Below are 15,717 nucleotides of genomic sequence, written 5' to 3'. Positions count from 1 at the left end.
GTTTAGTTCAAGTCATGGACTTGGATTTTCTCAATCTCCTTATATTTCGGTATAAATCCATGCTGATCAAGAAGTTTCTCTACTCCCTCTTTAATCGCTTCCGTTTGGGAGGGAGTATTCGTATTCTTTGTGCCATTTTTTTCTCATTTTGGAGTGAAATGAAATGGCTTTATCTTTGGGCCCGGAAGCAAGCGTAAACCCGGGAGAGGAAACAAATAGAAATGAAGCCGGTCCCGCCAATACAAATAATTGGAATTATCTAGACGTAAGGCAATTACTATTGTGAAATTAGGGATAGAGGGGTGAGAAAAAAACATAGCATGGGACATGAAGGGATCAACAGAAAGATGTGAAGAGGAAGAGAGATTACCGTGTAAGGGTTGTACGGAGAAAGTTGGTGTTGGGGATGTTGAGGAAGTCCAGGACGAGCGAGAATCTGATAGAGCAGTCCTTTATAATGCTGGGTTCGAGTTATGCAGAGTGGAACGGGAGGATTGTGGCCAGGGAAGATGTGGTGCGGCTGAAAGTGGTGGCCCTTGAAACTGCCATGACGGTGAAAAAGCACCAGTGGAGAACAGCTGGACTGGAGGAGGAGCCGAGATACCGATCTGCTGCTGTGGCAGCGCAGAGGCACACTGCTTTAGATAAAGAGCCTTTAATAAAAAGACTTCTTTCACCCTTAACCAGTATACCTTCTTGGCTAGAAGGAATGCAGCGATGCATCTCTCCTTGGTGTAATCGTCGAAGACCAAAAGCGTGGCCTCATTTAAGACCGCGATAATGGTCTTGGGACCTTCAAAGATCCCACGCCATGAAGTCGACACTGAGCGCAGTAATACTTGAAAGAACTAGTGAGTCATAGTTTTTTTTTATACATTTACAGCCTGACATCCGCCATGTTGCCAGCTGGACGACTCGGAAGTGACTCCCCTCCGAAGTCCGTATCCCAGATCAAAGACTATTGCGCTAAGCCAATGTCGACAACAACTCTCCTAAATTATGGGGAACTTGTCCCACCATGGGGGGGCGTCTCGGTGACTAACCCGAGATATCGATGCTACCGTTAACACGGGACATCGACCAGGGTTGACCTGTCCATATCGCTTTCCCAACCGGTCAGGCCTTACTATAACCAACTTCACAGATCCCACTCAATCTTTTACACCGATGTATCGTACTCCCTCGACCAGGTCATCATAAGAAAATACTGCAAAATCTTTCCGAAGTGAGAGAAGGAGGGAAGGCGCGCTACAACTAACATAATAGCCAGCTGAAAAACGCTAGCTAGCTAAGCTAGCGCGCAATGGCTTTCTCTGAGAGGGGCTACCTTCTTCAAGCTCCGCCCAACCTATACAAGGTGCTACTCGCTTTCTCTCAGCCACAAGTGGCTTAAGTAGTGGTCGGCATTCCTACGTGCTCCTCCTTGCCGCCCCCTACTTAAGAATCCAAAAGTCACCTTTGGATGTTGTCGTGACGCTTTGGTTACGAAGGTTACGGGGGTCTGGGTTTATGGATGAATTCAGTCAGCGAAAGTCCCTCAAACTCAATCAATATCAACAACATGTCGTGACCGGTTAGGCTTGGTTGATTTTGTCAGAAAAGAAAGTAGGTTTCGGGAGTTCATTGATTAGTACACCTCTGGTGCTGGTAAGGTCGGGACCGTGGTCGTCCGTCTCCAGTTTGCCGGCCGATAAGATCTCTGAGATTGACCAGACAGCTGGGTTGGTTTGGCTATTCCTTTCTATTGAAAAGGAGTCAGCTGTCTGCGCGAGTCACCTTCTTCTAGGCTCCGCTGGACGACACGGCATTTTCGTTCAAATATAGGCCGGCCGTACTTGTGATGGTTCCCAAGGATCCAATATGATATGATACCACTTAGGTCTACGTTGCCACGATATTGTTCTATGGAAGCGGGCGGGTAGAAGTTCGGCCCGGTTTTTTTTGGTGTCGTAGGGGAGGGATTGACCTTTCTAACGCATATTCAGTCGTACCGGCATGGCCCCACTGATTTGTTTTCGATCGGAGCATCAAGCAGCGCAACCCGGTTCTACTTGACTAAGCCTCGTGCTCGTCCAAGGAGGGAGTTTGCTTTACCCAACTCCCTTTTTGATAACAAGGCAGAAACCCCCGACCGGACATTCATTAGTTTCGAATGAAGAATGAAGAGTGCCCTGCCCCAGAAAGCACCTACTCCTATCAAAATGAAAAGCGTGACTTTACTAAACAAGCAAGAAAAGCCCTTTACTAATAGAATAGAAGGTAAGGCCGGCTTTCGAGCTGTAGCTTTACAACGACCCTATTATTAGTAAGATAGGTTGTTTGAGCGCATTTTTCCCCTTTCTATTAGTAAGGTTGTCAAAAGGCTTTCCTTGAGTTTGATTGCAGGGGCTTTATCTATAGTAAGGGGCCTTTTCAATATTCAATAAGGCTCGTGCTAGGCGCTCACGTTTTTTGGCTTCCCTAAAATCGAATATTTTCAAAATTGGTAAAGACCCACCCCTTGTTTCAGTCAGAATGAGTCCCCGGGACCCCGGGACATTGGCTTCCGCCAACAGTGGACTATTAAGGATCGCATCCCGCGCATATTCTACATTATAGCCTGCAACTGATTCAGCTTCCGCTTCTGGGAGATCAAACGGAGCTCGATTAGTTTCTGCTAGACAAGAAATGAGGAACATAACCAATACAGGGAACAAGGGAATACCAGACCATATCTGCTTTTGCGCCATGACAATCTCACTCGAATTACGGGGACCTACACATATTAGTACAGTATACCGGGGTCCCCGGCCAGAACCACACGTGCAAGTTTCCCTGCATGTGGCTCGTCCGTGCTTTCTGAGGCGCTACCTGTGACTCAGCATGGGAGAAGGGGGCGGAACTGCACACTTTCGTGTTCAGAGCATTGTCGGAGTGAGTAGGCAGCGCCTACCAAGCAAAGCTTTCTTGAAGAGGCTGGGCTGTTTCCTTTTCGGCGCCCGCCTTTTCTTTAGGTGTTGGGGCAAGGCAAGCCCCAGGAAAGTCTAGGTTGGCTCCCAGCTCCATCTCGGCCGGCATCCTGCTCTCGAGGGAGTGGAGTCCTGGAGCGAACTACTCATTGCTGTGTTGCCCCAACCCAAGGAAGGGCATTTTGTGAGGAGCATTATTTTGAGGGAGGGAAAGCGTGGTTGACAAGCCACTTCGAGGAGGCGACTGGACTGGAGTGCTTTCATCAAATGATGCATGTGGGCTGAGCCATTCCCATCCCAAGTGGTGGCCCGATTCGGCCTGGCCTGGTCGGGAAGAGATTCACATAGAGACTACTGTTATCCGGGAATATCTTTCTATGTTAGCTAGCGGGGGCGGGCTTTCCTATGGTAGTCCCGCTGCGGCCTCTGACCGTCCGTCCCGTCTCATCTTGATTTGGCTATACTTGTATGTAGCCAGCCATGTTAGCTTCACATGAGAGCCTTTAGAAAAAGGCTAAAAAGGCACTCATCAGTCAGCTCGGCCCCTTTCCTATTCAGCTTTGCCGCCTATTAAGAGAATAGGTCCCGTTCAAGCGGCCGCCCACCCTTATTCATCTATACTCGCTGCCACGCACGACCCAATAGGAACGATTTCAGCGCCCCTCTCCAGATAAGAAGCAAAACGCGCCATCACCTACAGCCCTTTCCTCTGCCGGGGACTTCCATGAAATGAAAACGGGCGGCATCGTCGTATGCTCGAAATTTTTTGCCCTTGTTTATATCCCGGAGTACTCCTATGGCCGATCTGTCACCCAACCTCCTTAAACAACCTAAAGGCTTGGCCCCGTCCCGTTTGGAGTTGGAGAATGGGCCTTATGGCACGGCTTAGTCAGTTATTCTCGCAGTTCAGATAAGATTCGGACCGCCACTTCTCTGAAAGCATGGTTTTTGCCTCCTCTCTCCTACCTCCTTGGAGCTCGTCCATTCGTTGGGTGATCCCTTGCTCTCACGTTCGAGTGTTTGCTCGTCGTTTAGGCCGGTGAGTGATATTTCTGCTCATTGCAGTCACCTCCGGGGTTCTTCGCACCTGGATAGTACCAGGACCCTTGTGCCCCGGCCCTTGATCAGATAAAGCTGCCCGCCCGAAGCCCGCCCTATGACCCACAACTAAAAATGAGCCTTGCGACGAGACGCGGACATTCCCCATGCTGCGGTTACCTCCGGTCCGTTCCCGGGTTGGGTTAGGGGAACATCCGAGCGATTGCCTTCGCGGATCCAAACGCGCTCACAAGGCGCACAATAAGAATAAGACCAATAGAGACTTCATAAGAGACCATTTGAGCTGCAGATCGTAATGCTCCTAGAAAGGCATATTTCGAATATAGAGGAGTGAAAGTTCCCAACAATCAACGAGTTGATCATACCCTTCTATGAACCGTACGAGCACGTCCTCTGTCACCCCCCATCGCGCTTACGGCTCTATACCCCAACCCAACTTGCTCTGGCCCCGGGTCCTCCCTTTCTATTCCTCGGTAAGCGGACCGTGGGAGCATGGGGGGGCGCTATCTGCTTTTGACTGATAGAAAATCTCTCTTTTGTCTCTCCTGACCGAACCCGCCAAAAAAATAACAATAGATAAAGTTGTTCTTGCCGAGAGAGTAGCGTCGGAGACATCTTTATCTGAGGAGGAGGCTTCGTCGACCGGCTCCTCAGATAAAGATGTTAGGATCGGCCGGCTCATCCTCGGAATCCGCAAATAAAACAGAGACAGAACGGATTGTTTCAGTGACATATCTAATCAGACTGAATAGGATTTGAAGAGCTGTCACGATCATTCAATCAATTTCAGCAGGCAGGAAGGGCGCGAAAGCTACCGTTTCTAGAATGCAAGCAAGCTGACTCTCTAGCTTGCCTAGTAGCCTTCGTTTTCGACAAGGCGACCAGCGGGAGGAAAGACTAGACAGACCATACTAAAGTAAAGAGGCATTCAGGAAGCGACTAGTAGAAGCTGGCGAAGCTTCTAGAAGGCCGACCACTACATAGAGAGATCCATATACCAGTCATGAGCTATCGCTCATGCCTAGAGAGGCGGAAGCAGTAGTTTCTAGGACGAAGCCGAGCCACTAGTGGAGTGGCGAAGGAGGCCGACTATACGTATACTGGATTAGTAACTGGTGAAATAAAAAAAACTCAAAAAAATTTCAGTGAACTATTGAAGCTATCAGTGTGATTGATAAGACAAGTACCAAGGGCTTTCGGTAGACTTCTTTCATTTCCGAATTAGCTTGCGACAAGTTCTAGCATTAGTATGAGTTCGTTGACCGCGTAAGGGCAATCCATCTTGATGACGAATTCCACGATAACAAGAAATAGAAATTAATCGTTCGATGTCTGCTCGTTCTCCCCTCTTCAATTCCCAATGAACAACATGATCTTGACCTATCATTTGTTCAATTTGGTCGATCTGATACTTATTTAACTCTTTTATCTTTATGTTCCCACTGATACCTAATCGATAACGAACCTGAATGGCTTTTTTAGGTCCAATTCCATCCATTTTTGTTGAGGCAATTCTTACTTGTTCATCGGCAACTAATCGAGCTCCTGAAATATATGACATTCTTGATCCTTCCTTTTACTAGTCTAGTCTTCTCGGCTGGAATCATAAATGGGTTGTCTCCTCTCTGATGATCTTTTCTATAGGTAGAACTACTGTGAGCGGTCTAAACTTCGACCCTTATTTCTTCCAATTATGTTCTCGTACCCAAGCCCGCCTCCTCTACTTTCTTATGTGAAAGAGGTCCTTGCTTTATGAGATAAAAAACTTTCTTTCTTCGGTCGGAATACAAATAAGTAATGCTCACCAGGAGGCCGGAGGCAAGCCCAAAACTGTAGATATAGGTCTTTCTTTAAGAACAAAAAGCTTGGGACATTGCTTGGGCCGAGTTAAGTAAACGATTGCTTCCAATCACATGTATTTGGTCTCATCAGGGATTGCATTACGACAAATAGACTAAGAGACCTTTCCAAACTTCATGTGTTAAGCAAATCTTTCTTTTTAAAAAAACGGCTTTTTAAGAGACTAGAATAGATAGAGACGGCCCAATAACCTAGGAAGTAGGCTGTCGTGATAGAACTTCAGTAGATTCTATCTTTATTAGAATATTTTTATTCAATGTCATGATCGAAGACCATCTTCTATATATGAAATATATGCGAGACTAAAGATGACCCAAAAAACAAGAAAGTGGGGGGTGTGACCTTCCTTCAGTGACTATCCATTCATCGACTGCCAAAAGAGAGAAGGCAGTCGCATCACACTCTATATCTTACCTCGGGGCCCAGAGTCATTTCCCTCGCCTTAAGATTAAAAGCCCTTTATAATGTGGAAAACCCCTCGGTAACAACCACAGAAAGGGTAGCTTTGACTTCAAAACTTTTCTATTTCATTCTCTTTGGACAAACGGACGAAGAAAATCCTTCTCTTCTCAGTCCGGTGCAACTCTACATGTTTTCAATTGCAGCTCTAGCTGCGATTGGTTTTTCCCCAGCAAGATCGGGAAAACAGCCTTGGATGCTACGCTACGTATCGGGGTGTGCCCTTCAAAGGAAGGGGTTCTTCGAGGAAAGTCTCGAAAACAAGGCACTAAGGCTTACCGCGCTAGACTGAACATGAGGTGGCGGGCGGAGCTAATAATTTTTCTATTGAAGCGGAACACGAATCTATTTTGCATCAGAATCCCCCGGTTAGTCATGAAAAGACGATCGTCAGTTTAGATTAACCTGCGGTGCGGATCTCTTCAGCATGGATGGATAGATGCCATACGGCCGCCATTAATAACCGGCCTTGAAAATGACAACGAGGCGAAGCAGGATTAGAGCTAGCCAGCAGCTGCTACCTTACAGATAAGGAGCCCACGATTCCTCTACTGGCAGACAAGCTTCTAAGTCTTTAGCCAACGGATACGAATTCGAAAGAAAGGTCAATCTCCGAAGGGCCTTCGGAGAGCTGAGCTTGAGTTTAGGGGGGAATACCGCTTTTGGTCTTGGCAAAAGTAATTCCACATTTTCAGGCTTTGGCTTAGGCTAGGCTTGATTTACCGGAATTGATGCTTAAACAAATCTTTTTTTCGAGGAATTTTTTCTAGCTTGATTTTCATTTTCAAGGTGGTCTAGTAAAGGGATAGGAGAGAAAGATTTGGATTTCGTGATTCCATGTTTTTGTTTTAAGCATATGAATTGACTACACTACTGGTAACGGCCCAAATAAAGCAATCCGAGGCATGACTTTCTACAGTTGGCTTAGCAGCTAAGAATGCTAGATCATAGCCCGAAGAAGGCTTTTTTTTCGGTAAGGAGTGAGGTTTTACCAACCTGTAACTGGTCTGCAACACATGGTTGAAGGATAATATTAATATTCCACTCAGAGGCCAGTCTAACAACCTTCTGCTATTATACTCCCTTTTTTGAAACAAGGACTAGGAAAAAATCTAGACCAAAGAGCCCCAACTCATATCATACCAAGAATTTGCCATTGACCTAATCAAGCGCTTTAGGGTTAATCGAGGATATGTAGATTTAAGTCCTATATCTATTCGATGCCTTATGTCTTTTCACCATCCATTTGGATTAATGGCGATTAATGAAAAATATCCTTTTCAAAGATTTTCCTTATTAATTCGAATTGGTGGTGGAGGATATAGAGTGCTGGCAAGGCTGGATCACAAGCGATCTCGGCATTTTTACCATATCTTCGCTATGTATACTAAAGCCCGTGGTTCAAGTGATTATCCATTTGAATTATGGCTTGGTCGAGTGAGCTTTCGCTTCCTTTAAAGGCTATCTTGTTAATTATTTTTTAAATAAAAGAGTTAAGAGATGCGCTCAAAAGATTTGAAAGTGACACCTGATGAGTTGTTTCCCACCGAGAGGGTCCAAGACTTCCTTGAGTGGAGTTTACTACGTAATTGGATAAAAGAGTGATTGAAGTACGTTCACTGGTACTGGAGTGTAGCACACTCACCTGATGTACACTTAGAAAATTTCTTCAAAGCTCCCTTTCAATTACATCGAACCTTGAAGTCCAAACTCGAAAAGAAAGAGCTCTCTCGATTTGGTCTTATGTGGAAGTGTTATGATATGGTAGCTGAGAAGGGTGTTACTTGGAACCCTCTGTGCTTACAAGAACATCTCCCAGGATATCTGAGAATGTTACTAGGTAGAAAATAAGGTAATTCTTTCTTGGTTGAGCCTTCTGGTCTAACCCGCTTGGAAAGGAACCATTGAAAAAAAGATATTTTTATTGTTGATCCGAATTATCAATCTCAGGTGAGTAGACTCTGAAAAATTTCCAAATATTTATTTAGAATATCCGGAACTTCTTCTTGCGCGCATGGACCACATTCCATCATCGGTGGTAAAAAGGGATTCTTACACCTGGCGAGAACATGAAAAGCCGGTTGTTTCAGGCCGAATTGCTAGGTAGCAAATCTTGTTGTCAGAGTTCGATATCATTTATGTCAGCTAGAAATCGATGTTAGGACAAGCTATTGCTAATCACCTTGGACGTCACCCTTTACCATGTTACGAGCCGCCCATGATGGATTATTTTCCGGATGAAAAAGTCTTTTACACTGACATTGAGTATAGAAAATTGGATCTTTTTTGGACCATGTACTTTGATGGAGCTTTGAATTCGAAAGGGGAATGGCATTGGGATGGGATCGTGTTGATGTCACCAGAAGGGGTGGTTATCCCGAAGGCATATCAGCTGGGGTTTCCTACGACCAAGAACATCACTGAGTATGAAGCATTCATTGCCGGACTTCGAGCTGCACTCTGCCTCGATGTCCGACACTTGAAGGTCATAGCAGATTCAAAGCTGGTGATCAGCCAAGTTCTGGGTGAATGGAAGACTAAGGACCCACGTAAGGATCCCTTATAAAGAAATGTCAATCGAGCTCATCAAGCAATTCAAAGAAATAACTTTGACCTGAGAATGCATAACCGGCTGGCTGATTCTCTGGCTACGCTAGCATCAATCCTTCAACCCTGCATCAAAGCATGGAGTCTTTCGTTGTGGAAAGAATGGATGCCCCAGCAACGGACACCATTTGGCGAGATCAGGAAAATTCTATATCACGGGTCCCAGAACTCACTAATTCCAATGCGTCCTCGAAAGAAGAGCCCTATTAGAGAAGGGCGAGAAGGCAAAAAATTCGATGTCATGTTAAAGGACGTTTTGTACAAGCGATCTTTCTACAGTGTACTTTTCAGGTGCAACACTCGAGAAGAAGGATATTTTCTAATAAAGGAAGCACACTCCAGCATCTACGGTGGTCATTCAATAGTAAAATGCTGGCCAAGAAGATATTGCGTCAAGGATATTATTGGCCAACAATGGAGAGGGACTGTAATAATGTTGTGATAAAATGCATGAAATGCTAAATCCACGCCGATCTCGTTCGGACACCCTCATCATCTCTCCATACGTTGACAGCTCCGTGGCCATTTTCAATGTGGGCATTTGAGATTATTGGACCATTCACCAAGACTTTTGAAAATACAAATAGACCGGCATTCATCCTCACAGCCACCGAGTACTACACAAAATGGGCCGAAGCAAAGGCATTCATTCATACCTGTAACCATAGCTTGCTTGCTACAAAGAGCCATGCTTAAAGGCATGAAGGAGCTTACCTTCGGCTAAGGCCTGAGGGCAGGAGTTTACTAAGGACTAAGGCATGAAAGAGGTTACTATTGAGCATCGCTTGCCTTACTAATGTGCAAGAAGGCTACGCACCTTGCCCTTATGAGTGCAATCCTTGGATGCTTACTTCTTCTATTACTAATATCATTTCTCTTATCGATTGATTTCCCGATAGGGCATTCGTCCGATAACGGATATGGAACTCTAGCACTACTACTCTAAGAAGGAAAGTAAGAACGTAAGGAAGGAAAGGCAAAAAGGAAAGCAATAAAGGTAAAGCAGTAAAGCAGGAAAGGCAAAAGGTAATACTAGCAAGAAATCTGGGTGCTAGTAACACATACTAGTAGAGGTAAATCAGTTCCTACTGATGCCATACCATTGCCATACTTCACTAATTCAGTCTATTCTATTGGGCCTATTATTTAGGCCCCACACCTATAAGATAAGTAAGAAAGCCCGGATCCGGAGAAGCTGCTATTTCAGAAGCATCTGGCACTGCTTGATTTGAACCTAAGCCTTCCTTTTTAAAGGCTAGTCATACGGCTATGGCTGAGACCAGTAATAGGACGGTAAGAAGATTGTCCAAATAAAGGTAGTTTACTTACTTAGTTTATAGCTAAGGAAAAACTGAGCAAGATAGCCTCAGCTTCCATTGAGCATTGAGAGAGAAATCGAGATGTGAGAAAAAGAATAGCTTTTTCTTCAGCTCTTCACTAGCCATTGCCAATCCTGTTCTCGATGGGATAGCTTTACCCTAAGTGGCCAGGTGATTCCTCTTCGCTCCACCAGTTTCTAGTATTCTGGAATGACAAGAAGGAGATCGAAATGGTTTTGGCAGATAATTGGCCCTTCACAGTCAATGCTAGCTTGGCAGAGGCGCAGCTCTATCACAGGAATGTAGGACCTTTGATACTCCTCCAGATGGTGAAGGGAGACCGACGAGAGCCAGTCCAATCATCGATGAGGTTACCCACCTTAGAAACTGTGTTAGAGATGTATAGGCCGTCAGTAATTTGACTGTCTGGCCCGGACCAGATCCAGATGGTAACGATGACTAAGCCTCTCACAAAGGCTCAAAGGGCTGAATTCACAGGCCTATAAGTTTTCTTCTCTTCCACCAGCACCTAAAATGGAAGATGACAAGGCCGAAGTTCAAGATCCACTCCTTGAACTTTAAGTAAATCTCGGAGATGGAACAGAGTCACGGCCCACTTTCATTAGTAAGCTCCTCTCGGAAGAACATCAGAGCCTGTCTCTAAGGCTTCTGCAGTATGCCAGCATTGTCATGCTAATGGACAGTCTTCAGTTCGAGTTCCTTCGGTGTTTCAGGGTGATGCTCTAGACCGTCCAATTCAACTAACATAGCTTCAGTAAACTCGGGTGGGGTCAATTGATGTTGGAAGGCCACCCTTAGTGATGGCACAGGCACAACTCCATACAGGTTGACCTACGACCATGATCTTTAGTCCTATAGTTCTAGTAGCTAGGTGAGAAGCGAAAAGGGTAAGCCCGGACACCGTATAGGGTATTCTACTCAAGGAGTGAAAGCCACTGGATCGAAAGGAGAAGGAGGCGTCTTAAATCGAAAACCGGGGTAGGGGGCAACATCGATTCCTTATTTCCTTTCTCAGTATGTGCGCGATCAAAGCCCTTTGGCAAAGAAAGACTAAGCATAGACGGCATTAGGTCCGGAGCGCAAAGAAGCTCAACCATAGGAAGAAGGGATAGGAGCGGTTAACGCCGATTGACCGAAAGTTTAAGGCGCGGGGACACTCATTAGATTAGTTATGCCATTCTCTTTAACAACAGAAAGAAAAGAGTGACGAGCTATAAAGGAAAGAGCTATTGACCCGAGCCTAACTCCAGGAGAAAGCCCTAAATGCGACAGACACTCCCAGCACCAAGGGATTGGTCTCATTCAATGTAAGCAAGAAAGGGTCCCGACCCTCTTTCAGGTCATGGGGTAAGGTATAACTATCTTTTATGACGCCATTTTCCGATCTTGATGTTACGGCCAGTGCCACGGGAGCGATAGACACTCGATATGAGGGATATTCTTCTTCCAGCCCTTTTTCCGTTGAGAGAAGAACCACACTCAAAGCTTTCTTTTCTGCGCTTAGAAAGCTGTCCGTCAAAGCTGTTCTTGGACTTCGATCAAAAAGGAAGTATGCTCTCTTCTTTCATGTCCGAAGAATTCACTACTTGACTTACTTTGGGTTACAAACCTGATTCCATTGCCCGGGCAGAACGACCTTCTTCAACCAATAGCAAAAAGACAAGAAAAGGGCGCAGGAAAGACTAAACCGAGGCATCTTCATAGTCAGAAGAGGGTTCCCCGCAATTCAGAGGGCTCAGCTCAGATCGAAGAAAAGAGCAAAGGGAGGTATCTTATATACGATACGATCTTTTTTGAAAGAGCGGGATTTGGGAAGGGATACCAGTAGCTTTATTTATCCATTCATAGGAAGGAAAAATAGGAAGCGGCTTAGCCTAGTCATCAAAGTGCATCTTCCTAGAAGGCATGGGGGAATTTCTTAGTTTAAAGGTTAAAGGACTACCCCCGTTGATGATTTATCCCATTATTAAGAGAAGAGAAAAGAACTTTATTTTGGGACAGGGCCAGGTCTCTGAGTCGATTTCTAGGCTGAGCGTCTTAGACTACGCTACGATATTGGACGAGATGGGATAGCCCCAAGAAAGGAATAAAATCAGAGAACCAGCTCTGATAGACGCCATGTTCTTTTCAGATATGTCTGTTACTGTTAAGGAGGCCGGCTTCAGGCCAGTCATGGTAGAAGGAGAACTGCCAGACAAAGCAAGAGAAAAGAAAAAAGCAAAGAAGTCAGCCACCGAAAAGCTTTTTTTATTTGAAAGGGCAAAAAGGTTCGAAGGGCTTCGTTTCAAGACTATGCTATGGGAAGACTCTTCCTAAAAGAAAGGACTAGCCCGGCAACATAGCAGCTTTTAGAGAAGCAAGAAAATTTTTCTACCTTCACGGGCGAATCCTCTTAGATTTGAAGAGATGTTTTGTTAAAAGCTTTCCTTTTTTTCCTTTCTAGCGGTGACTACTATCGAATCAAAGACTCCGAAAGAGGGCTATCAACATAGGTAGATTTCTTTTTCACTTATCACGCCATGCGGTTTGACCTGAAATTGAAACCAAGTCTATTATGGTAGGTCTGGAGAGTACGATGCCCGCCTTTAGTAAGGAATAAATACCTTTAGTTAGATAGTATCACTAACCTAGCTCAGCCATCTGAGTCCTTTCAGGCTCACATACCATCAACCCAATCGAGATTGAATACTAATAACATTCTGCCGGCGGAGGTAAGATCGACGCGAGGGATGTTTGATTATATAGTTTTCACCCTAGTCTTGTGACGAGTTAAGCCTTTGCTCTCAGAAACCAGCTCAAACTAAGCTAGATAGACAGACTTCACACAAAGAAAATCGAAATGAATTCAAAACACGAGACGAGACACAAAACTCAACAAGAGAATCGGCTCGAGGAGAAAAACTAGTCGTCCAAGTGCAAACCAGTCCTTAGTGTACTTAGGACACATTGTTGGTAGGGGGGCAACCCGGGATTGAGACAGATGTTTTTGATTGCGCCATGGGCGCGGTCTCGCTTGCTTCGGAATAGGCCGGCCATTTGTTACCATGATGAGAAATTAAGTGGTGCAGTTCTCAATCATCCCACTTATGAGAAAGAGCTCTAGGCATTGGTGCAGTGCGTGGGAAAGTGGAAAGATGACTTAGTGAGCGAGGAAAGGATTGTGCATAATTCTCATCGGCCAACCGCAGCCTTCCAAACTACAGAAATCACGAAAGGCCCGTTGGATGGGATTTATGCAGCAGTTCCATCTGATTATAAGGTGTGGTAAAGGTGCTTAAAAGGAGATAGCAGATATGTTATCCCGTCCTCCAGTTGTTACAGCTGGTGTTATCTCGCACAATAGCCCTTTGGTGCTTTAGGGTTATGGGGAAGAGTACGCCTGCCGGACTTCAAGGGCATATACAGAGGGTTGAGTCGGGGCAATGACTCAAATATCGTTCATTTTCATGCGAGTTTTTAAATTTCATCCGGACAGCATTTGTATTCCAGTCGATGGGCAGGATCAGCGCGGGAAGCACATGCTTATCGGATAGCAGGACACAAAGGGGTTGGCGAGACACTTGCCAATCTGCAGCAGTCTTGTTATTGGCCCCACCTCAGAAGATTTATAGGATCATAGGGTGTCGGAGGTGAAGGATATGGAGGTTTGGGTGGTGCATTAACAACTGCATGATCGACGGAATAAGCTTTTCCACTTCATCAAAAGAACGGGATGCTTTAAAAGGAGGATGGCAATTGGCTTCAAAGTCTGCAGGTATAAGCTTTCGATGGGGAAAAACTCCTTCATCGGCTCCTCCTCTCTTGCCCTCTTGATGGTATCCAGTTGAAATGGTTGCTGGATTGCCCCTAGTTCAAGCTCTAAGTCAAGCATTCACGCACCAAAGACCTCTTACTACGCTCCCGAGCCTAGGAAAGAAAAATCCCATTTGCCTAATACGTACTACTGTGCAGCAGATGATTTAGCTGCCGTTATTCCTCCACCAGCTTCTTCTTGGCATCAAGCCAGCCCTTATTCCTTGCATCAACAGGCAATCCCGCATAAAAGAAAGGCTACTGACTTGGCTGATTCAACAAGGGAAAAGGCATCCATTCTAACTGCTCCAATTCCTATGTTGACACCAAGAGAAAAAACCCTGGAGCCTTCCTCTCTATCCATTCCTTTTTCATAATCATAAAGGAAGGAAATGCTTAGCTTACTAAACCAGCAAGAGCTTTGTAAGCTCCCATATCCGTGAAGGACTGCTTTCCAGCAGAGGAATGAATTCGTCTCCAAATCAATCTCCTAAAAAACCGGCACCTTATTTTCTTTTCTTCATCTGCACCGGAGAACAGGCATCTCATCAGAAGGAAAGGATAGCGCTAAACCAGACGTATTAAGTCTCATGCTCCTAGGTCTGGGATCAATCCCTTTCTTGGCGAAGAATATGAATTCCCGCTTGGGTCACACAGGCTTGAACTACTCCTCTTCCCTTCTACCCTTGTCCCGAGCGTTTGAACTACTCCGAATTGCTTGAATTCTTTAGAAAAAAAGAACTCTCTTGACGGCTTAGCCGTGGAAGTGGAAGTCTAAGAGCGAGTACCTATCATTCCTCTAAAATAAAACTCCCTTTAACAACCGCTTTACAGTAGAGATTTACAGTGGAGGAAAACTTCTCGTTCTCGGTGAAGGAATCTCTCCTAAAAGAAAGAATTTACCTCGAGCCTGTCCTACTTATTCTTCTTTTCCCGTTCCTGACCCTGAGTTTAGAGGGTTAGCCTTGAGCCAGGTCTTGCTTTTTTTTTTTTTCAATTTTGTCAGTTCAAGTACTGGAATGGGAGTTACGGATATTCATTCCTAAACTATGTCACCGATTGGTGACCTGATCCCGCTAACAATAGCAATAAAAGCTACCGACACCGACTCTATCTTAACGACCGGTAAAGCCCTCTCTCTAGGATATGGCACTTCACTGCTCGGAGAGGAATGAATTCGTCTCCAAATCATCTTTTCCTTTAAGAAAGAAGTCAATTACGTTCGAGCTTTTTGGCAACTGATTCAACTCAAGCAATAGAAAGAAAAGCTATCTCCTCTAATCTCTAACTATGCTGAGTTCAATCAAGCTAAGAACTAGTCGACCTCCTTACTTATTTACCGCTCCTTCCCCTCACCCTCAAGTCACGACCTAATGTCAGTTATTTAAGTCCTTTTCGAGCTAGCATAGCGGCTGCGGATATGGAAGAGCCTTTCTCTAGCCTGGAGCCTGGAAAAGCAAAGTCCGATCTACGATAGGGGTCCCGAGCCTTCCATTGGGATTCGTGCAAGCTTCTTTATATTATTATTAGATATGTAATAACGCTTGTCGAGCTGATCGAGCTATCGAATTTTTGCAGCACACCTTCGCAGGTCGAGGCCCTATATCGAGTCGGTCGAGTTGAAGCGGCGCATTCCCTCTCGCAGCAATTTA

General features: G+C 45.2%; 1 protein-coding gene across 1 annotated transcript; it reads right to left on the bottom strand.

The window, feature by feature from the left end:
• Positions 1-2,169: 2,169 nt before the first annotated feature.
• LOC131180007 (NADH-ubiquinone oxidoreductase chain 1-like) lies at positions 2,170-2,872 on the bottom strand. Its single transcript, XM_058147591.1, has one exon. The coding sequence runs from the start codon at positions 2,727-2,729 to the stop codon at positions 2,391-2,393; it is 339 nt and encodes a 112-aa protein (XP_058003574.1). The 5' UTR covers positions 2,730-2,872; the 3' UTR covers positions 2,170-2,390.
• Between the last annotated feature and the right edge of the window lie 12,845 nt (positions 2,873-15,717).

This window comes from Hevea brasiliensis, chromosome 5 (genome assembly GCF_030052815.1).
Source record: "Hevea brasiliensis isolate MT/VB/25A 57/8 chromosome 5, ASM3005281v1, whole genome shotgun sequence".
Classification (NCBI taxonomy): domain Eukaryota; kingdom Viridiplantae; phylum Streptophyta; class Magnoliopsida; order Malpighiales; family Euphorbiaceae; genus Hevea; species Hevea brasiliensis.
The sequence above is the reverse complement of the archived record's forward strand: the minus strand, read 5'-3'. Positions and strand labels throughout refer to the sequence as shown.